A 23,280-nucleotide genomic window follows, 5' to 3' on the forward strand; every position below is an offset into this window, starting at 1 on the left:
ATGGTCACAATGTTGGCATCTTTCCACTGTTGCGGGACACACTCTCGTCTCCACACCTCTGAAATGTAGAGATGCAGTGTCCGTGTACAGAGGTAGCCTCCTTCCTTGAGAAGTTCAGCCGGGATGCTGTCAGGTCCAGGGGATTTATTGTTTTTCAGGGTTTTGACTGCATGCAGGATTTCTTTGAAGGTTGGGGGGAGGTCGAGATCTGGCAAGCTAGGATGTTCAGGGAGCTCTGCAAGGACAGTTGGGTCCACTGTGGTGGGCTGGTTGAGCACGGTGTTAAAATGCTCAGCCCACCGCTCCACTATCATAGCCTGATCCTTGATTAAAGATGTTCCATCAACAGATCTAACAGGTGCCAGGGAGCAGTTTCTGGGGCCGTAGATGGTTTTCACTGCATCATAGAAACTGTGCATATCATTTCTATCAGCGTGAGACTGGATTTCATTGGCCTTTGAGATCCACCACTCATCTTGCAGTTTTCTGAGAGTTGTTTGGGCCTCAGAACGTAGGGCTCGCCATTGCTTTTTATGGAATTGGGATTGTGGGTTGTTCAGGGTGGCTCTGTGTGCCTTGTGCATTCTGTACAGGAGGGTGGAGATCTCTCCAGCATCCTGGTCAAACCAGTCCTGGTGTTTCTTGGTTTTAAAACCAATGGCTTGTGCTGCAGTGTCAAAGAGGATGGTGGATAGAGAGGTCCACTTCTCATCCACCCCAGACTCTGAGGTGATCAGCGGCTCAATGTCTGCCAGCTTCTCAGCTAGGGAGCGACGGACGTTGTCACGGGTGTCGCTGCTGGAGAGTCTGGCACAGTTGAGTGTTTTCCTCTTTGGTGCACCGTGACGTGTTAGGGGCCGAACGTGCATTCTGACCATTGTCAGAATCATGCAGTGGTCGGTCCAGCAGTCTGCCCCTCGCATAGCTCTTGTAATGATATATATATATATATATATATATATATATCGCTTCCGTCAGTCTACCCCAGGGCAGCTGTGGCTACAAATGTAGCTTACCACCACCGGGTGTGAATGAATGATGGGTTTCCACTTCTCTGTGAGCGCTTTGAGTATCTAATAATAGAAAAGCGCGATATAAAATCTAATCCATTATTTTTATTATTATATGTGTATACATACATGTCTATATATATGTATACACACGTAAAATGTCACACTTTAAATACTGATCATGATACATGCAGCATGCCATGCATGTTAGTACAACTACAGTACAAACAAAACATGAAATGTGGGCTAAGACTTTACAGATACTGTAATATGATTGTTTATGTTTTGGTGTCGTATCACAGTGTTGTGCATAGCAAACTCAAATGAGTTTCATGTTGACGTAGAAGCTAGCTTTTCTCTTGTTGTAGTTAGCTTTTACGGCTAATACCCGATGTTTTACTACGCTACAAAAGTAGTTCCTCAGTGTTCGCTCTTACAATAACAATGTCGCTACAGTTTGGTTATTATACAGGTTGTGGAATGTAAATTAAGTATTGTTGACGGTTTTTGAATGCATTTTAAAGGGATTTGGAGGTAGAATTGATTGCTCCCATTTGCTGCATTGCTAGCCACCTAGAACAAGCTGATTTTTACATGTTAGTGTTGTCCTATTGTCTCTCATTATGATTGGCAAAATTCCCAAAAAAGTGCATTTCCCCTTCAACAGATTTACCTTGTATTCGTACAAAAATGTGAGTTACAACATAGGCACAAATTCATCCCCCTTCCATTATAACTAATAAAGGTTGAGTTTCAAGCATTTATTTCCCTTTGTGGTCACAATCCAGAGCATTTTATTGGACAATCCATCAATTCCAGCCATTAAAAAAGTAGACATTATCCATTAGGGAAGTGACTGTGAAGGAAGAAATTCAGCCTTTCATTTAAACCTCAGCTACGGAGGGGAGACAGGAGATGGATATTCTCGTGCAACCAATAGAAGCCACTTTAATTACAATCCTGATATTAGCAGTAAAGGGAAATGAGAGACCCACACTGAAAAAAAAAAAAAAAGAGTTATAAAGCCACAGTCAAAGTGGAACCTGTTTGCCATGTGTGTTGCTTTGACGGCGGAGCGGGACGTTCATCCACAGGCGAACCTGCGACGCACCCTGCATGCCAACTCGTGCTCCCACAGCGAGTCAGTGGGCTGCAAAATTAAAATGTTCTTTTCCTTCAGCAAACCCCGTTGTTTTGCTTATAAGAAACTCTCTTACGTAGCGCCGATAATAGCGGTCGTAAAGGCTCTTAACTCAAAAAATGTTTCAAGAGCCAGAGCTGTGAAGGAGGACGAGCGTGCAGGTGCGTACGTAGATGTAGGGACGGCGCAGACTCTGGTGGAGGTAAATGGATTTGAGAACCCAAGCATACAGGGGAGCACTGGAAATAACACGGTCACTCTAAATAGAATACGAAGTTCCACAGGGGTTCTTCTACATGTTTGCATGCGATTGTGTTGCATGTGTGGTCGCCAATCTCAAACCCCAACTGTGCAAAGGCACACAATATTCAGTCAGACTGCAGGTGTGAACGATGTGAATTACGGGCAAGAAGCCCACCAACCTTACTTAATGTAACCGACAACAACAGCGATCCAGCTAATCTGCAAGTGCAACTGGACACACAGGTTGAATTTAACAAGCACCCTATCTGTATGTGTGCACACAGGAAAAACAAACCGGGTGTAGTTACTGTACACTTGGCAATCTATGCCATGCTTGAGCCTACTTGACACCTTAAAGCAGGCCCCCGGGCTGATATTGGATTAGTATTGGAACCAGCCTGCAGGCCACAGCCGCCTGCTGCTGTTTTGCACGCACCTCATGTACATAGTGTGGATACCCCCCTCCCAATTTTTTGTATATATTGATTTTCAAATCACCTGACATATATGCTGTGTATATGTATATAATTTATACTTTTTTTTTAACATAATTTTTTATATACATGTTACAGGTTATATATATTTTAATATTGAATGTATCAAATGTGATGAATATTTAATGGTCCACAAAGGAAACAAGCCTTTTGGCTTTTTGTGCCATCCATTTGCCTTTTTAAAGCATTACATGGATTCAATTCTTTAAGATGTTAATAAACTTCTCAATCAATCAATCAATCAATTCTCCATCAGTGTTGGCGCTAGGAATTTTCAAAATGGGGTCCAAGGGACCCCATCAAGTCATAAAAATGGGGTGCCACAATATATTTTTGGGGTCCCACTTTTTTGTAACCGTTTTGAAAACAAATTATAAATGTATCCATTATCCTGTTGTATCTCACATTCTATATTGTGTTTTGGAAAAAGGTTGTCATGAATGTTACTGAATTCATTAAAAAAATAATACCAAAGAAAACACATTTCTATGCATATGTGGTCAGGATGCCACCCGAACGCCTCCCTAGGGAAGTGTTTAGGGCACGTCCGACCGGTAGGAGGCCACAGGGAAGACCCAGGACACGTTGGGAAGACTATGTCTTCCGGCTGGCCTGGGAACGCCTCGGGATCCCCCAGGAAGAGCTGGACAAGGTGGCTGGGGAGAGGGAAGTCTGGGCTTCCCTGCTTAGGCTGCTGCCCCCACGGATAAGCGGAAGAAGATGGATGGATGGATGTAAAATGATTCAGTTATAAACATTCATTCACATTCTTCTTTCCTTCATGGATGTAAACTTTACTGCTGCCGGTATATTTTTCTATATTTTTATTGTAATATCTTCAGAATGTGTTTGTTTTATTTTTGGCCAAAGTAAGACAAAGAAAACAATCTGAAGTTGTCTTTATTTTTTTTGTTTTAATGCCATGATTTTAATAGTCCGTCCCGCGTGTGCACAGATTTTCCTCCATGCGGCCCCTGAGCTAAAATGAGTTTGACACCCCTGCCTTAAAGGGCCCTCTAATGCTGACACCATTGGCCCTTATTTCATCAATCTGAGACTAAAAATAATGTCTACATGTTAAATTCCCCCCCCAAAATAGACACAGTAGTGATATTAGCCTTGTTTTCTAACGAGAGTCAGAATATTTTGGATCGCCCACTTTTAACTCCAAAATGTGTAAAGGCCTGGATCAGCGTGCTGACGTCACCTACAGAAGACTGTAGAAGGGTTTCTGCAGGTGTCAGCAAATCTAATGCTTTAATTGCAACTTAAAACAAATTTAATGCCCAAGTTCCACTGCAGATCAATATAAAATATAGCCAAAAGCATAACACTGCTTAAATCGACAAAATTGAAAGCATTTGACAACCATAGTGTTGAAAAGTTTACGTTGACTGTGGCCAAAATAAGAACTAATCATAATATAACAGTGCAAGTGGCCCATTTAAAAGCAATAAACACATTTACTATAGTGTTTTCTAGAATTCTAATTGGAATGTCAAAAACTCTATTACCCGTATATTAAATAGTCAAACTCACAAATAAAATGGACTCTCAATCTCTGTTAGCAAAAATTGCACTTCAATAAATATTGAACATCCTGAAGTGTATCCCCCCCCCCCCCCCCCCGAGTTGGAAAAACTGGGTCGGGTTGTTTGTTTTGTTGCGTTCTAAGAACTCCGGCTTATTAGTGATTCCCAGAGCTCCAAACAAGTATGTATAGAGCGTTTTCTATTCAGGTTCCAGTACTCTGGAATGCCCTACCGGTAACAGTTAGAGATGCTACCTCAGTAGAAGAATTTAAGTCCCATCTTAAAACTCATTTATACACCCTAGCCTTTAAATTAGGGCTGCAACTAACGATTAATTTGATAATCGATTAATCGGTCGATTATTACTTCGATTAATCGATTAATACTCGGATAAAAGAGACAAACGACATTTCTATCCTTTCCAGTATTTTATTGAAAAAAAAAACAGCATACTGGCACCATGTTCTGGACATTGGGAATGCAGCATACACCAATAATAACACAGAAATGTAACTCATCAGATCAGAACTGGATCAGATACTGTGCACGTTTCTGTTGTGAATAATAAAGGATTAATTTTAGGCTGCTTCTGAATAATAGCATGAAATATTCCAGCACCTTCATAACGTTTAGTTATACTAAAGCGTCACTCAAATCTAAATAGATTTATATAGCTTTATCGGGCCTGGCTGCATTGATCCTTTATGAAACCAACCTGAGATATTTCTGTCCGTTACGTTTATTTCGAAATTGGTAACCGTGCGTTTTCTCTCTCAAAACGGAGTCAAATGTGCCGGAGACACATTATCAGCCCCGCGTTGCAACAAAGGCATAGAGTTAATGTTACTTACAAAAAAGCTGAACTCATGAATGCCTGTTGCCACTATGGACTTAAAAAGTTACGTACCGTGAGTTCCTCCCTTCATCCATGGCTCCAACATGTTTCCTTTTCAGGTGCTTCTGAAGCAATGTTGTACTTCCGTGCCATTTTGCAGGAAACGGTCTACTTTGAAGTCTTTAAAGTGAAGTGTTCCCACACTTTTGACGACTTAGGTCGTACACTTTTCTCCATTGAAGCAATAACCTCAAGATGTTTCTCCACTAAACTATCCGTACTGTTTTCCTGCGCCATTTTTCGAATGTTTCCAGCAAAGGAGACGGCGTCGTCACGTCAGCTGCACATGACACATCATTGGCTAGCTTACGCCACCTCATGAGACGTAGCCTCAGCGCCGCCCTGGCGCTGTTTTGTACTGTTTTTGTACTTATTTTGATTATTGTTTCTCAGCTGTTTGTAAATGTTGCAGTTTATAAATAAAGGTTTATTAAATTTTTTTATTTTTTTTTAATTAAAAAAAAAAAAAAAAAGCCTCCGCGCATGCGCATAGCTAGTTCCAACGAATCAATGACTAAATTAATCGCCAACTATTTTTATAATCGATTTTAATCGATTAGTTGTTGCAGCCCTACTTTAAATAGACCCCTTTTTACACCAGTTGATCTGCCGTCTGTCTTTTCTGGTCTGCCGCCCTCTGCTGCATGGAGAGGTTATCAGGTGGCCACAGATCAGTTTCCACTGAGGATTCGCTAACTGTTCCAAGACGGGAACCGCTCTATGCATCAGTTGGTAACATCTCTGCGCCGCTGACTTGTCTCAGATCTTTTCTTCTTAACTTTTGGTACTTAGCAGTGCTTCTCACTAGTGAGTTACGACTAGCGAGGCAATGTCCATGTATTCTCTGTGTACAAAGATTGCGGATGTCTGACAAGAGGCTTTACTCTGTTCCTACTGTCAAATAAATGTGCTCAGGTGCAAAGAGCGATGCACAGAGTGAGACCTCTTCAATCCATTTTGAAAGCCAGAGACAAAGAAAAGATACAAACGGACAGAGCAGTTAATCAATGCAAAGTTATCAAGTTACTTTTTTTTGTTGTTCACTTAATTATATATAAATGATAAATGGGTTGTACTTGTATAGCGCTTTTCTACCTTGAAGGTACTCAAAGCGCTTTGACACTATTTCCACATTCACCCATTCACACACACATTCACACACTGATGGCGGGAGCTGCCATGCAAGGCCCTAACCAGCAGCCATCAGGAGCAAGGGTGAAGTGTCTTGCTCAAGGACACAGCGGACGTGACGAAGTTGGTAGAAGGTGGGGATTGAACCAAGAACCCTCAGGTTGCTGGCACCGCCACTCTCCCAACCGCGCCACGCCGTCCCTAATTATTAAATTATTAAACATCGTATTTAAGGCATTTTAATGCCATTTAGGGCATTCATTTTTTATGACTGGCGGAAACCCTGTGGAGGCAATTTCATATTGCGTAGAAATGTAATTTGGCACCTTCACCCGGATTCACGTATGGCTGTTGCAGGTTGTAGCAATACAACTAAAGAAGGGGTCAGCCTGCATACATTTCCAATGATAGGAATATGGGGAAAATATGGACCTTGCCAGTCAAGTTTTACATTTAGATTATAAAAACAGGTTCCCACAACTTTACATACGACGACACCTGATGTCACTTACACGATGGCACCATAGTCCAGTTCAAAAGAAACAGTGCTCAATATTAGGTGACATTTGAATTGATCTTGAGGACATGTTGCTGTGTGTTACCTGACTATGTCCATGGCCTGGTAAATGATTTCTGATTGGTCAACAGCAATAATCTTCTTGGCTCCAGCCTTGGCAGCAAACATTGACAGTATGCCAGTCCCGCAGCCTACATCTAGAACGACCTAAAGAAAAAAAAAAGATGATGAATAAAACCTATTTCTGGATATTTGTAGGTTTGTAACAAAGGAGACTATTTCAGGACTGCAACGGTTTGATATCACTGACAATGCTACAAACAAAATGTCAAATAATTGTTCATTCTAGTGTGTACGTAATATTTGACTATTTGTCACCAAGGAACATCAGAGTATACGACTCCATTTTTGTGTTTTTCTAGAAGGACAGATCATGCACTACTCTCAGATTACTACAATAGTCAAGGTGAGCGATACATAAACCACCGGCTGTATTATCAGCAGCTGGGTGGCAAACGGAGTCAGATAAGACATGGCAGGGAGAAAGATGCAACATGGTCAGAGAATGACTGCTGGTCATCAATCACTCAGCTTTTTCACAACCGTGCTGACGATGAAGCGACGGTTGTGTCTGCATTATGCTGATGGAGTAATGGGAAGGAGCAAGAACTACAAGGAAAGTTAATGACATGTTGAAAAGTGTCACAGCTATCTGTGTGTTCCTGATTCTGGGACCAGATTAGAAAAGCACAGCGATTTTCATACGCTCCATCGTATGTTTCCGTTTTTGACGAAAACTGTTGCCAACTTCTTGCCCTGGTTTTAGTATGCCTGCTCATTTATCATAGAGCCAAACATTGCACATAACAAACGGTACGTTTGTCGGCGTAGCAAAGAATGCCACGCATACGTAACTCGGGATGAGCACTGGACCCCGGTTCCATTTTGTAGAAACCAGAGCAAAAAAACAAGAAGCTATAGGTGCCTTGTTTCGGAGCTAAGACACCTGCAACAAATGCTCGAAGGTGATATTGTACAAACCCCAAAACCAATGAAGTTGGCACGTTGTGTAAATCGTAAATAAAAACAGAATACAATGATTCCTTGAATCCTTTTCAACAAGATACTTAACGTTCGAACTGGTAAACTTTGTTATTTTTTGCAAATATTAGCTCATTTGGAATTTGGTGCCTGCAACATGTTGAGTGGTTTGCTGCTTTCTCACTTCCTTGCTCCCTGTAAGTTTATTGTCGATCATAAATCATGCATCTCACTTGGACAGATGAAGTCTGAGTAGGTATACCGACAAGTTGGTACACTTTGACAGCCATTTAGGACTCGGAAATGGCCAGAACGACACGAAAAGATGCTTATATATGAAAATCCTAGAAGTCGGTATCCTAATGACAGTAAACCTTGTACAGTAAGTGATATTTTATTATGTTTGTTCGCTCTCAAAGCAAACGTCATAATACGTTTTTTAAATTAATGTACCATGATCAAAATGATCAAAATGCGTATATCCATCCGGCCATTTTCTACCCCTTGTCCCTTTTGGGGTCACGGGGGGTACTGGAGCCTATCTCAGCTGCATTCGGGCGGAAGGTGTGGTACACCCTGGACAAGTCGCCACCTCATCGCAGGGCCAACAGACAACATTCACACTCGCATTCACACACTAGGGCCAATTTAGTGTTGCCAATCAACCTCGTATATATTAAATGTTATTATAAATGTGCTCATTACTACGTTACATACATACTTACATCACGTAAATAAAATCTCAATGGAGGTATTTGGATGTAGGGTTTTGTCTGGGTAATTGCGCCACACCTATAAGCCCCATTGTAAGCAGAATCTTGAGCGCATTTATTTACCGTACTTTTCGGAGTATAAGTCGCTCCGGAGTATAAGTCGCACCGGCCGAAAATGCATAATAAAGAAGGAAAAAAACATATAAGTCGCACTGGAGTATAAGTCGCATTTTTTGGGGAAATTTATTTGATAAAACCCAACACCAAGAATAGACATTTGAAAGGCAATTTAAAATAAATAAAGAATAGTGAACAACAGGCTGAATAAGTGTACGTTATATGACGCATAAATAACCAACTGAGAACGTGCCTGGTATGTTAACGTAACATATTATGGTAAGAGTCATTCAAATAACTATAACATTAAGAACATGCTATACGTTTACCAAACAATCTGTCACTCCTAATCGCTAAATCCCATGAAATCTTATACGTCTAATCTCTTACGTGAATGAGCTAAATAATATTATTTGATATTTTCCGGTAATGTGTTAATAATTTCACACATAAGTCACTCCTGAGTATAAGTCGCACCCCCGGCCAAACTATGAAAAAAACTGCGACTTATAGTCCGAAAAATACAGTAATATTTGGAATGTAAAAAAAAATTAAATAACATCCATCGTCATGCCTTTCATAATGATTGTGAACGATAGGCAAAATTCCAAAAAAAAGTGCAGTTCCTGATTAAATCCATTGTTTTTTTTTCCTTTCAGAACTCCTGTGTCCAGTGATTTTCCTGTGTTTGTAAACAATAACAAAAAGGACAATAAAAAAAAAATATCGATTACACTGTGGTATCAACCAGATACTACACTGCTTGGTATTGTTACTGTCAATTCATGTTAACATGTATAGCTACACTGCTTGGTATTGTTACTGTCAATTCCTGTTAACATGTATAGCTACACTGCTTGGTATTGTTACTGTCAATTTATGTTAACATGTATAGCTATTCCTTGTTCTCCTGGGATGATATTTGTACAAACAATTTTTAAAAAAAGTTTACCTTCCGCCATGAAGCGAGGATTACTGACTTAGAAGTGACAGTCAAACATATATCATTTATATTGGATATTGTCTATATCGTGCAAATCTACTCATTACAGCATGCCAACCATTATCAGACATCAGCTTGATCCAACATTCTTTTTAACAACAGAGGTCAGAGGACAAGTACTGTACCACTCCTAGGCTAATCAAATTGAAAGGCGACAATAACTTAATTAACTACTCATTACAACTAATGCAAGCAGAAGAGCTTCTCAATCCAAGAGTGCCTAAAAGCAGAGCAAAAAGCCATCTGGTCCTCTGAAGGGAGCCAAGTGGAGTTGCCCGCAGACAACCGAACATTCAGCATTCTAAGGGCGGATTGGATGAAAATTGCTTTATCGCTACCAGGGTAGAGTACTAATGTACTAATTTTTGGACATACGCATAAAAGGCAGTTTGTTCCACACACCTTTACTGACTGAAGTGCCATATACGATTGACTTCTTAATCACATCTATTTTGGGGCTTCAGAGGGAACAGTTAATTTGTTCGTCTATGCCACCACTGGTGTTAAATGCCTGACACCAGCTGTAGCGAGCGTGCACTCATCTGTACGTAACACTTTCTGTGTCTCCATTCGAGGCAGCCGTGTCTGCAGGTATCCCCATGTAGGGCTGCAGGCACAGTGCTGACACAACATAAAGCCTACTCACCAGCTATATCTTTCTGCACTTGACCAAACAATCTTTGCAGAACTATAAAAAGAATACTTTCAATCCCCCTACTCCTGGAGATGGTGACGCCTTCCTCTCAGCCAAAATGCGTCACTGACAGGTATAATGTACATTGCTGTCAATGCAACCTGCCGCCACAGCCTACACACTCCCCCCAGTGCTAACCAGCAGCCACCCATATAATGGATGGCCATGATACGGACCAGTGCCTCCTGGGACTATCGGCAATGGAACCATGCGGTGTCTTTGTTGGAGGGGGTTATGCATTTTGTTAGTTGAAGCCTGCGTTTGTTATCAGCATTCTGCAGTCGACATTGAGTGCGGCCGTAAAGTCACACTGTGTTTTAAATCAGAGACTACCATCTTAATAATGCCTTACACAGAACATGCACATTGTTTTTTTAATGTTAAAAAGCATAATAGTACAGTCGACCCTAGATTTGCAAACTCCATTGGTTCTTGAATAGAAAAGTTCGTACTGAAGCAAATTTCTCCATGAGAAACAATGTAAACATGAATAATAGCTTCCAGCCTTGACAAAAGCCCATATTTTAATAAAGGTTTGTACACTTTGAACACAATACAAATCACTATACAGTAGTGTGTGTTAGGTCTTGGCAAGGTGCAATGAGAAAAGTATTTAACTAACAAAAAGGAATCGTGCAGAAGGGCTGTGCAAGCTAGCAAGGCAAATACAAAGCATTGACAATTACAATGCAGTTACAAAATAACAATGGTCCAGCAGTGACTATGGTGAGAGGCTGGCTTATAAAGCTCCCTGATTAGCGATGACAAGCAGGTGAGTCTCCTGATCACTTCTGCTTCGTCTCTGTTATGTTTTTGGACATTACTACTTGCCGTAGTTTTGAAGCAATGCATGATGGGAATCCGGATGTTGTGTGTCAGTGTATTAACGTGCCGGCTGGTATAAACACACGCTGAGAAATAGCTCCGTGCCTGCCTACTTTATGGGTTATAGATAAACCTATGGATAACGGAGACATATATGATAGTCTCCTTTTCAGGTGAGAGAGTACGCTAAAGACAGTGCCTTTAAGGCACGCCCCCAATATTGTTGTCCGGGTGGAAATCGGGAGAAATTCGGGAGAATGGTTGCCCCGGGAGATTTTCGGGAGGGGCACTGTTATTCGGGAGTCTCCCGGGAAAATCGGGAGGGTTGGCAAGTATGCTAATCAGAGGCAGGTGAGGAGAACGGTGTTCGGGAGCAGTGATAAAGCCACTGCAGGATGACACACACAGGAAGTTGAACAGAAAATAAGAGTGCAAAACAGGAAATAAACACAGAACATAGGAAAAACATCAAAGAATACCAAACACAGAATAACCTGAGGTAACAGGTCATGACCGTGTGTATCAAACAAACATAACAAGTGGGTGATGGATCAACTTTCTATTAAATAACAACACCAAAACAACAACAGCTGTACAGTCCTCATTTGCAGTCACCCTGCCAATGCACACACACGCACTGTCATTAGCGCTGTGGTACACTCACACTTTGAAATCACAAAACTCCTTAACTTCAACAGCCAGGTTTCTGCAAGGATTAGGAGTAATACAAAAAATCCACTTTACCTTGTTGGCTAATCATTTTAGCGTGCAACGAAACGGAGGGGGTTAGGGGTAAAGGCAATGCTACAACATTGTGGATACTTCCTGAATGTTTCTTTGGACTCAGATTGAGTTAACAAAATTAGAAAAATGCTGTAAAAGGCTAAAGCACACAAAGTATTAATTAGCACAGTAGCTAATAACTAGTCTAGTCAGGGAGGTGACCAAGAACACGATGGTCACTCTGTCAGAGCTACAGCTCTGTGGAGACAGGAGAACCTTCCAGAAAGACTACCATCTATGCAGCGGAAGCCATGCCGAAATGCACCTGAAAGACTCTAAGACCATGAGAAACTAAATTCTCTGGTCTGATGAGACAAAGCTTGAACTCTTTGGTGTGAATGCCAGGTGTCATGTTTGAAGGAAACCAGGCACCACTCATCACCAGGCTAATACCATCTCTATAGCGAAGCAAGGTGGTGGCAGCATCATGCTGTGGGGATGTTTTTCAGTGGCAGGAACTGGGACACTAGTCAGGATAGAGGGAAAGAAGAATGTAGCAATGTGCAGAGACATCCTGGATGAAAACCAACCCTTCCTATCCAACCTGATGGAGCTTGAGAGGTGCTGCAAAAAGAAACTGGCAAAACTACCCAAATATAGGTGTGCCAAGCTTGTGGCATTGTATTCAAAAATATTTGAATATGCCAAAGGTGCATCAACAAAGTATTGAGCAAATGTTGTGAGAACTTATGTACATGTAATTGTTTTTTGTTTTTAATAAATTTGAAAGAAAAAATAAACCTTTCACACTGTCATTATGGGGTATTGGCTGTAGAATTTCTTTAGGACAAAATCTAATTTATTCAATTTTGGACTACGGCTGTAACATAACAAAATGTGGAAAAAGTCAAGCGCTGTGAATACTTTCCGGATGTACTTTATATTGAGTTGGCTCACCTTGTCTCGGAACACCTCAGGGTTACTGTACATGAAGTCGCGGTAACTCTCAGTTCGCACTTTATCCTGTGAAAAACACATGACCAATAAAGAATGAGGGACACAACTTCCAAATTGTCTCGCATAAATCAGCAAAAAACTGAAAATAATGCCCATCAAGTGCAAATCAAGCATTTATATTTAAGGACCAACTTCACTAAGATAAAAGAGGTAGTCAATGCTATAATATGTTCCTGTTTTATTACTGTTTTATTATTATAAGACTATTGACCTACATTTGCAATTGAAGGTGGCTGCAAACAGGACAATAAAGCTCTAACACGGGGGGACGTGCGGTCAGGGTAGGCAGGTGAAGCTGAGCCTCACTTGTCATGATGGGAAAAAAAAATAAATGAATCCATAAAATAAGTGTTAATATTAAACTGTTATTTATAAATGTATTTATAACATGCCTATTAACTCTACTATATTAGCACACAAAATTTGAATTCATCGTTATAAAAAATAAATGAGATTATTTCCTGTACCCCTAGTAATCAGAGTTTGTGTGCTCTAAATATGAAAATATTTGATTCAATAATAATAATCCTACTTTGCGAAAATTCATTAAACACGCTCCGGTCTGGAACCAATTAGCCACAATACAGGAGGGACGACTGTATAGTCAAAGTGGGACAGTTATCTTATGTGAACAATAAATAAAAAAATCACGTTTCAGTATATTCATTAGCCACAATATTAGGTTATTCTGCAAAATCCAATGCTATTTACATTTCTGCTTAGAGAAACTGTTTCTAAGAGGTCCACATGAGAAGGATTTGCTGTAAGGACTATGGATCGGCCGATTATTGACGCCGATATTTGGCATTTTGACATATGTATTGATCGATATGGACCTTCTTTTTTCGGTATCAAAAAATATTTTTTTGTTTATAACTACAACTGAAATACATCAGCAGATACAATATATACACATGTGATACCAGTATTTACTCTAGCCCCTCGCACATACTTTACTGCAAATAAAAGAATATTGGCTCGAAATATCAGTTATCGGCCTTCTTGGCCAGTATAACTTAGGGGTGTCAAAAAAATAGTTTTTTTTAGATTAATCGCGTTTCTTTTTTGTAACGATTTTTAATCAATTCCAAAAAATCACAAATCTATTTTATATATATATATATATATATATATATATATATATATATATATATATATATATATATATATATATATATATATATATATATATATATATATATATATATATATATATATATATATATATATATATATACATTGGGGCAAAAAAGTATTTAGTCAGCCACCCATTGATTGTCAATGGGTGGCTGACTAAATACTTTTTTGCCCCAATGTATGTATGTATATATATATATATATATATATATATATATATATATATATATATATATATATATATATATATATATATATATATATATATATATATATATATATATATATATATATATATATATATATATATATATAAATAATTTTTATTTTTTTTATTGTATTTATTTATTTATTTTTCAGTCTGTCTTGTCCAGCCACTCAGGCAAATCATATTGTTGATGTAGATCAGGGGTGTCAAACTCATTTTAGGTCAGGGGCCGAATGGAGAAAAATCTGTGCACACGCGGCCCGGACTATTAAAATCATGGCATTAAAACTAAAAATTAAAGACACCTTCAGATTGTTTTCTTTGTCTTACTTTGGCCAAAAATAGAACAAACACATTCTCAAAATATTACAATAAAAATATAGAAAAAAAATATCGTCAGGGGTAAAGTTTAGATCCATGAAGGAAAGAAGAAAGTGAATTAATGTTTATAACTGAATACATTTACATATGCATAAAAATTGTTTTTCTATTATACTGTATATATATTTTTTATGAATTAAGTGACGTTTATGACAACCTTTTTCCAAAACACAATATAGAATGTGGGATATAACAGGATAACGCATACATTTATCATTTGTTTTCAAAACGGTTACCAAAAAGTGGGACCCCAAACATTTACAGTGGGATCCCATTTTTTATGACTTGATGGAGTCCCTGGGACCTCGCTGTGACCTGCGGGCCAGTTCTAATACTAATCAAATATCATCCCGGGGGCCATAGATAATTCATTCGCGGGCCAGATCCTGCCCGCGGGCCTTGACTTTGACACCACTGATGTAGATGATCATATCAGCTATGCAGATTTACTTTAGAAAAGAGAAGTATTGGATACTTCCCTTGTTGACTTATTTGTATTTGACTTTATTAAATGTTTGGGAAGCATTTTATTAAACGAAACCAGTTTTCTTTTAAGTAACATAGAAATTAATCAGAGCTGTTTATTCTATGAAGGAATGTAGTGAATCATAAAGCTGGAATCCAATGTTATTAAAAAAGTATGGATTTTGAATCGGGAATTGTTTTGAATTAAAAATCGATTCTGAATCCAATCATTACTCCCAAGAATTGAATCGGATCGTGGGGTGACCAAAGATTCACAAACTATGTATGACTGTAGTAATAATCTGTATTGGCCCTGGGAAAAAAAACATATCGGTCAATCTCTAGGAAAGACCACCTCAGCCACTGAAAACTACAACAAACAAAGACATTATTTTATCCCAGGTGCTCAGTGAGTTGATATTCTGTTGAAGTACTCAAAATGAATGCCAAACTCGGGCTAAAACACGAACAAACAGTCTGTGTAACGAGTCTGCATACCCTGTTTTGTGTCTGTCCTTATTTTACTCCTACTATGAATTGCAGTACACGCTATACTGGATTCTTTATTATACCTGCCCAGGGACTGCAGTTTAAAATGAGCCAATAGGATAGAAATGTTTAATGATGTGCACCGTCCTTGCGACTAAGCCATTTTATAAAATAAAATAAAATTGACTATTAGCATTTTGATGTAAATTTGCTGCTACCATTTCTTGTTTGATGTGGAAGCCTGTCAAACAAACACAAATTAGACAATGAAACAAGGAAGGAACCGTCTGGTTCCTTCATTTATTCCTGTTGGGACTTTTTATGTCCTCTCAAACTGGTGTTTTACGCCAACCCACTTGACTAAAACCCTTTATCTGAAACGAACCTCCGCTTTTTATCACTAATTGGTACATTTCTATAAAAGTGGCGGGTGCAATTTAAAAGTTGTGGAAAGTAGACAAACACCACACCTTGTTTGTCTTACTTTCTCCCAATCAGACCGCAGCATACATCGTGCGTCAAAGGTGAGCCGCATCGCCTCGACGCAAAGCCGTCACAAAACGTAACAGCCCTACGGTCCAATCAGGGCCTCCGATAGGAAACGTGGAAGCACTGCAGTGAGTAACACGCATGCACGCACATAACTCCCCCCGCTGCCTATACCCTGACACTTTAGCGCCTAAAGCAGCATAAAAACGCTTTTTTCCATTTAGCTGCAGAGTTGGTGTGTCACGTATTGCTGACTTGTCACTTTTGAGAAAATGCTCAGTGTGAATATGTGCATACTGAATGATCACTTATGTGTAAAGTTCTTCAGCACAATGCGGTGTGCTGTGCTGCAGTGAAGTGACAAAAAGTCAGGAAATGTAACCTGCCAGTGTGTGTATGTGTGTGTGACAGCAGCTCAAACCTTCAGCATCTCCTCATGGATGCCATAATGGCCATAGGAGCTGAAGTAGGCTTCGTCCTCGTCATCTCGAAGCTCGGCTACACTGCCCAGGTTAGCGGTTCTTCGGGTTTCCGCATTGAGCACCAAACCCTGAGCCAGCAGCCTTTAAATAACAGAGGGGGATAAATTTGCGTTTAACATTTCATATATTAGGACGCAGGACAAAAGCGGTGACCAGAAAGCACACTCAACCTTTATAGCATACAGGACATGGCGGTAAATGGAGCAGATGAGAGGCATTTATCTTTCCGGCGCACTTTTCATTCATCCACCACCTCCCTCCCCTACCTTACTCTTTCTGTAATTTTCCCTAACTGCCTCTCTTGCAGCCCCCCTCCTCACTTTAACCTCTGTGCTGCAGTGGAATTTTTCCATCCGCTTTTTATCTTTCCTCTTCCTCCAAAACTTCTTCCACATGGTGGCATTAATTAAGGATTCCGGCTTTATTGTGTTCCTCGTGTCCCCCTGCTGGCCAAAATAAGGTATTGCAGAGATTTCCTGCAGTACAAAAGCGTCTCAAAACCAAACCCCTTTTTAAGATTGAAAAGTTAAGTAACAGCGTGATGTTGTTGTTTTTGTAGGTTAGAATAGGGAGACGCAAACATGACTGACTTAAGTTTGTGCAGATCTTCCATGGCTCGAGCTAGAGCGTCCTCTGAGCGACGGGCTCTCTCCTCAGCGGCGTTTGCCCTCTGCAATATTGCATGGCGGGACTCTGCCCCCGATGGCTCGCATGTTGACAGACCCTCCCCTTGCTGACCACACAGCTCCTCTGGGTCTACAGAGAAAAAAAGGTTGTTTAAATTGGAGCCCTCTGGTACTTAATTCATCATACTGGACCTAAAAATGATGCCTAAAGGTTAAATTCCCCGCCAAATAGACGCAGTAGTAATTTTTAGAGATGTCCGATAATGGCTTTTTTGCCGATATCAGATATTCTGATATTGTCCAACTCTTAATTACCGATTCCGATATCAACCGATACCGATATATACAGTCGTGGAATTAACACATTATTATGCCTAATTTGGTTGTGATGCCCCGCTGGATGCATTAAACAATGTAACAAGGTTTTCCAAAATAAATCAACTCAAGTTATGGAAAAAAATGCCAACATGGCACTGCCATATTTATTATTGAAGTCACAAAATGCATTATTTTTTTTAACATGCCTCAAAACAGCAGCTTGGAATTTGGGACATGCTCTCCCTGAGAAAGCATGAGGAGGTTGAGGTGGGCGGGTTGGGGGGGGGGGGTGTATATTGTAGCGTCCTGGAAGAGTTAGTGCTGCAAGGGGTTCTGGGTATTTGTTCTGTTGTGTTTATATTGCGTTACGGCGCGGATGTTCTCCCGAAATGTGTTTGTCATTCTTGTTTGGTGTGGGTTCACAGTGTGGCGCATATTTGTAACAGTGTTAAAGTTGTTTATACTGTCACCCTCAGTGTGACCTGTATGGCTGTTGACCAAGTATGCATTGCATTCACTTGTGTGTGTGAAAAGCCGTAGGTATTATGTGATTGGACCGGTACGCAAAGGCGTTGCCTTTAAGGTTCATTAGCGCTCTGTACTTCTCCCTACGTCCGTGTATCACTTCGTACAGCGGCGTTTTAAAAAGTCATAAATTTTACTTTTTTAAACAGATACCGATAATTTCCGAACCAATACCGATAATTTCCGATATTACATTTTAAACCATTTATCGGCCGATAATATCGGCAGCCCGATATTATTGGACATCTCTAATTATAATGCATGTATGTTCTTTCAAATGCAATAAACTTGTATTTCTCATGTATTTTAATACTGTAATTGGAATGAAAACATTTAAAGTTAAATAAAACAAACAAATGGCAATAAAATATACTTTGTTAGCAAAATTTTGCACTTAAAAAAAAAATTACAACCAAAAGCAATACACAATCTTAAGGAGTGGATTGGGGGGCTTCAAATATACACAACCATAACAATAAATAAAATAGCTAAATTAAGTATCGACAAAGTTGCACTTCGATATTGAACATGCAGGCACAGGTCAAGTTGTACATTACTTAACTGACAATCAAGTTAGGACCTTCTTAAACAAAAGTGCAAAGTAACAATATGAACGCTACAGTTTAAACAGATGTATAACATTTGCAAAACAAAATTACATTTTGCAGATTCTGAGTGAAGAACACTGACATGACATGACAACACTTTAAAAAAATGCTAGTTTTATAACAGTATTAAATGGCAGCATGTCTTTAATAGTGCAGTTTTGGTCATCTGGACACTATAGGACCTTAATGGGTTGACTACATAGTTTGTTTAAAATGTGTCCAGTGTGTGTATATCATACCAGGTGTGCTTATCCATATGGCCTGAAGAGGAAAACAGAACCATATTAAAAAAATAAATCGACACCTCTGCAAGTGCTCGTATGGAGTCATTTTCTAACACTATTTGGTCATTTAACAATTATAATAGGAAGAAATGCAAGCAAAAAGAGACAACCACAAAAAGCTGAGGTTCCATATCTCCACTCTGTGCCAAATGTCCCTTTTCTCAAAAATTAGAGGCGTGTGTTGACTGGACAAACATCCTAAGGAGGAGCAGTAAATCCTACCAGTTTGGAGAAGAGGGTCATCCTGTATAACAGGCCGGAGGAAGTCGTCACTCTCCCACGGTAAAGGACCGTCCGGCAGCCCCATCAGATGTGTTGGTTCACATTTCTGAAAATATACATTTCTTATCACAAAACAAAAGCGCCTGCAACTGGACAATACAGTAGGGGAGTCCAAGATTCAATATTGATAACGAAATCAGGAAAAACCAAAAACAAGTATCGAATGATAATGGCTTGCATCTAAAATTTCCAGTCCTGCAGCACATTTACCGTATTTTCCGCACTATAAAGGTGCACCTTCAATGAATGGCATATTTCAAAACTTTGTTCATATATAAGGCGCACCGGATTATAAAGCGCACCTATGCATCCATTAGATGGAGCTGCGCTAAAGGGAATGTCAGCAAAACAGTCAGATAGGTCAGTCAGACTTTATTAATAGATTACAAACCAGCGTTCTGACAACTCTGTTCACTCCCAAAATGAATAAACAGCTGTTTTATTATTTTCCCCGAGGTAAAGTCAGCGACGTGGTGTTTTGTTTATCTTTTAACAACAGCAAGGTATAACATGTAGTGCAACATTTATATATATCACATAGTGGAGGGGAACTTTTCCCTGATTCAATAAAGACGTAAAAAACAGTGATACTCTTACGGTAAATCAAACGTTAGTGCAATCACAATACCTGTATAGTAACACTCGAAATAGTGCAGGGCAATAACAATATATCAATAACTCAACGTTGCTCAAACGTTAATGTCACACAACACAACACAACACACAAAATAAACATGTAAAGCTCACTTTATGAAGTTATTCCTCATCCACGAATTCTGCTTCTTCAGTGTCCGAATTAAACGGAGTCAGTGTCGCTGCTGCTCTATTCCCGTGTTCTACTGCGTGACTGATCGTCTTAAGTTTAAACTCTGCGTCGTAAGCGTGTCTCTTAATAGGAGCCATTTTGGGGTCTTTACATAAACAAACAAATGGAAATCAAAACGGCACGCCTCGCGCAGTCAAATATCCCAGCATTCACCGCGCGCTTCTTCTTTTTCTACGGGGGCGGCTGCTTACCGTAGAAGAAGAACTTCTTCTTCTACGGGGGAAAATGAAGTCGGCGGCTGCTTACCGTAGTTGTGATTGATTGATTAGAACTTTTACCTGTTGGAGGCTCAATATTGGTCCATTTAGAAGGCGCACCGGATTATAAGGCGCACTGTCAGCTTTTGACAAAATTGGAGGTTTTTAGGTTAGCCTTATAGTGCGGAAAATACGGTAATTGTGCAAAGCTGGACAGCCAGTTAAAATCCTCCTATAAACACACAAGGTTGGTCTTTCCTTGTATTTTAACGAAGCTATTTACAATAAGGTTAACATGTTAGGCTATATGCTGCAAGGAGCTAGCAGCAACACACAAACAAGCTAGACATAACTGAACAATATTACAGTTTAAAACACATTAGTCAATATAAAAAAAGTATTAAAAAATTATAGTTGCATATTACTTACACATACAAAGTCTCCAAGGCAGAAACGTATTAGAAAGTATCCCGTAACAAACGTATCCGAATTATTCAATTTACTGCGTCATTCATTTATTAATTTGGATAACTCGGTAACGCCAAAAAATGTAAGTCTGTTATAAGATTAGTGGAGGTTTTTTTAGTACCGTAGTTTCCGGACCATAGGGTGCACCAGATTATAAGGCAAACTGCCGATGAGCGGGTCATTTTCAATGAAATATATAAAATGTTGGTGTTGTTTACTTGAGTCATATTGCAGTCTACACATACACTACCGTTCAAAAGTTTGGGGTCACATTAAAATGTCCTTATTTTTCGATGAAGATAACTTTAAACTAGTCTTAACTTTAAAGAAATACACTCTATACATTGCTAATGTGGTAAATGACTATTCTAGCTGCAAATGTCTGGTTTTTGGTGCAATATCTACATAGGTGTATAGAGGCCCATTTCCAGCAACTATCACTCCAGTGTTCTAATGGTACAATGTGTTTGCTCATTGGCTCAGAAGGCTAATTGATGATTAGAAAACCCTTGTGCAATCATGTTCACACATCTGAAAACAGTTTAGCTCGTTACAGAAGCTACAAAACTGACCTTCCTTTGAGCAGATTGACTTTCTGGAGCATCACATTTGTGGGGTCAATTAAACGCTCAAAATGGCCAGAAAAAGAGAACTTTCATCTGAAACTCGACAGTCTATTCTTGTTCTTAGAAATGAAGGCTATTCCACAAAATTGTATGGGTGACCCCAAACTTTTGAACGGTAGTGTATCTCTTATGGTTGACTGCCATCTACTGTTCACACTTATCATTTCACTATGTACCAAATAAAATTGCTTCTAGGTCGGCAAGCAAAACCAGAATTATTCTGTAGATTAGGCGCACCGGGTTATAAGGCGCACTGTGGAGTTTAAAAAAAAAAAAAAAAAGATTTTTAGTGCGCCTTATAGTCCAGAAATCACGGTATGTACTATGATTCTTGCTGACACATAGCATTAATACTGGTATCGACACCCCTACAATACAGTTTTACCACTTTTACTCAAAGACAATGTACTCACCGTTGAGCGTATAAAGTTGATCAGCTTTATGTAGCTGTAGTCATCAACATCTAGGAGAGATTATTAATAAGCTTATATCAGTTAGACTCGGAAATAACTCCCGCAGAAGTACAAAAATGTACTATGTACTTACGGTGTTTGTTTATCACATCTACCAGGTTGATGTGGTGCTCTACTGTGCAATGCTGCAGGGTGTCAAGCACCGAGTTCAGTAATCTGCAAGAAAAAAAACAGCAATTTGTTGTAAAATAGCAATAACATTTATAAAATGGGCTAAGCTTAAAAAGGTAGACAAAGTAAGCAGTCCACCACAAATAAGTTTTGTCTGACAAAGAGACACTTTGGGCTATCCGCCCGCCCTCGCAAAGAACCACTTACATTAAAACAGTGCTGTCTCAGAGGCTTGTAGTTCCAACTTCAGACAGTACATGGTAGTGTTACCCTGCATAGTTCAGAGGTGTGTATGAAGAGAGTATGGTCAACTAAAGGAGAGGCGCCATGTATGCTACCAAAAATGTGTGCGGCTGTGCCCGGAAGTGCCCACATTTCTTTTGAAACAGAGCTTGTTTTTGAGGAGTTAAAGTAGTGCCTTAATGTCGAGGTCGCAAAGGCAGATTTTGAACACAGAAACATTTATTTGGCCTAATTAATGTGCCTGCATAGTTGCCATTATCCATATTAATATGCAACATGTACTGCTTTGGGTGCAGACCACTGTGCTTCCTCTCTCTCTCAATCTCTCCACTGCCCTTTAGTTTCTTTGCCTCTAGCTCTGGCGAGTTTTGGCATTGCATTATGTTTGTGCCAAAAAGGCAACCAATCAGTGAAATGGACACACGTATGCTCTGATTGGCTGTTTGGTCTGATTGCAGACAAAAGTACAAAAATAATAAAATAATAATAATTAAAATAATAATGAAATAATTTTAAAAATAACCTAAATGTTTCTAAAACATTACCCACAATGTCCAGGTTCAAAAAGACAGATTAATAAAAAAATTAACTTGAGCTGCACCGAGTTGTTGTTCCTCAATTATTGACTCAATTAGGGAAAACTATTGCTTCTTGGACAGACCTGGGAAAATTTAGGAAAGCCCGTTGAGCTTTTCAATCTGGCCCGCCGGACATTCCCAAATAATTTTTTTAGATCTTTAAGGTGGAAACTGTAGCTGCCATTATGATGTGCAGTGATGTTTTCAAATGACCGTAAGTCTTGAACTATACAAAGTATTTCAATGGTTGGAATCTGCACTTTTGCATGATATACTAGTTACTATGGTCATCTAATTAGTTACTGTGGTCATCTAAGTCACAGCAGCTCAGACGAGGCACCAAGCAGTGTGGGTGGGGAGCGTTTCCA

The 23,280-nt window shown here is 39.5% G+C and overlaps 1 protein-coding gene across 1 annotated transcript in view; it reads right to left on the minus strand.

The window, feature by feature from the left end:
• prmt3 (protein arginine methyltransferase 3) overlaps window positions 1–23,280 on the minus strand; it is a 119,626-nt gene that overhangs the window by 90,514 nt on the left and 5,832 nt on the right. The window contains exons 3-9 of the mRNA XM_062069393.1: window positions 22,054–22,136; window positions 21,921–21,970; window positions 19,331–19,436; window positions 17,338–17,503; window positions 16,687–16,828; window positions 13,037–13,102; window positions 7,049–7,170 (exon numbers count right to left, since the gene is read on the minus strand). Coding sequence (XP_061925377.1) covers window positions 7,049–7,170; window positions 13,037–13,102; window positions 16,687–16,828; window positions 17,338–17,503; window positions 19,331–19,436; window positions 21,921–21,970; window positions 22,054–22,136 — 735 coding nt within the window. The remainder of the gene's footprint in view (window positions 1–7,048; window positions 7,171–13,036; window positions 13,103–16,686; window positions 16,829–17,337; window positions 17,504–19,330; window positions 19,437–21,920; window positions 21,971–22,053; window positions 22,137–23,280) is intronic.

The sequence above is a fragment of the Entelurus aequoreus genome, linkage group LG02 (genome assembly GCF_033978785.1).
Source record: "Entelurus aequoreus isolate RoL-2023_Sb linkage group LG02, RoL_Eaeq_v1.1, whole genome shotgun sequence".
Lineage (NCBI taxonomy): Eukaryota > Metazoa > Chordata > Actinopteri > Syngnathiformes > Syngnathidae > Entelurus > Entelurus aequoreus.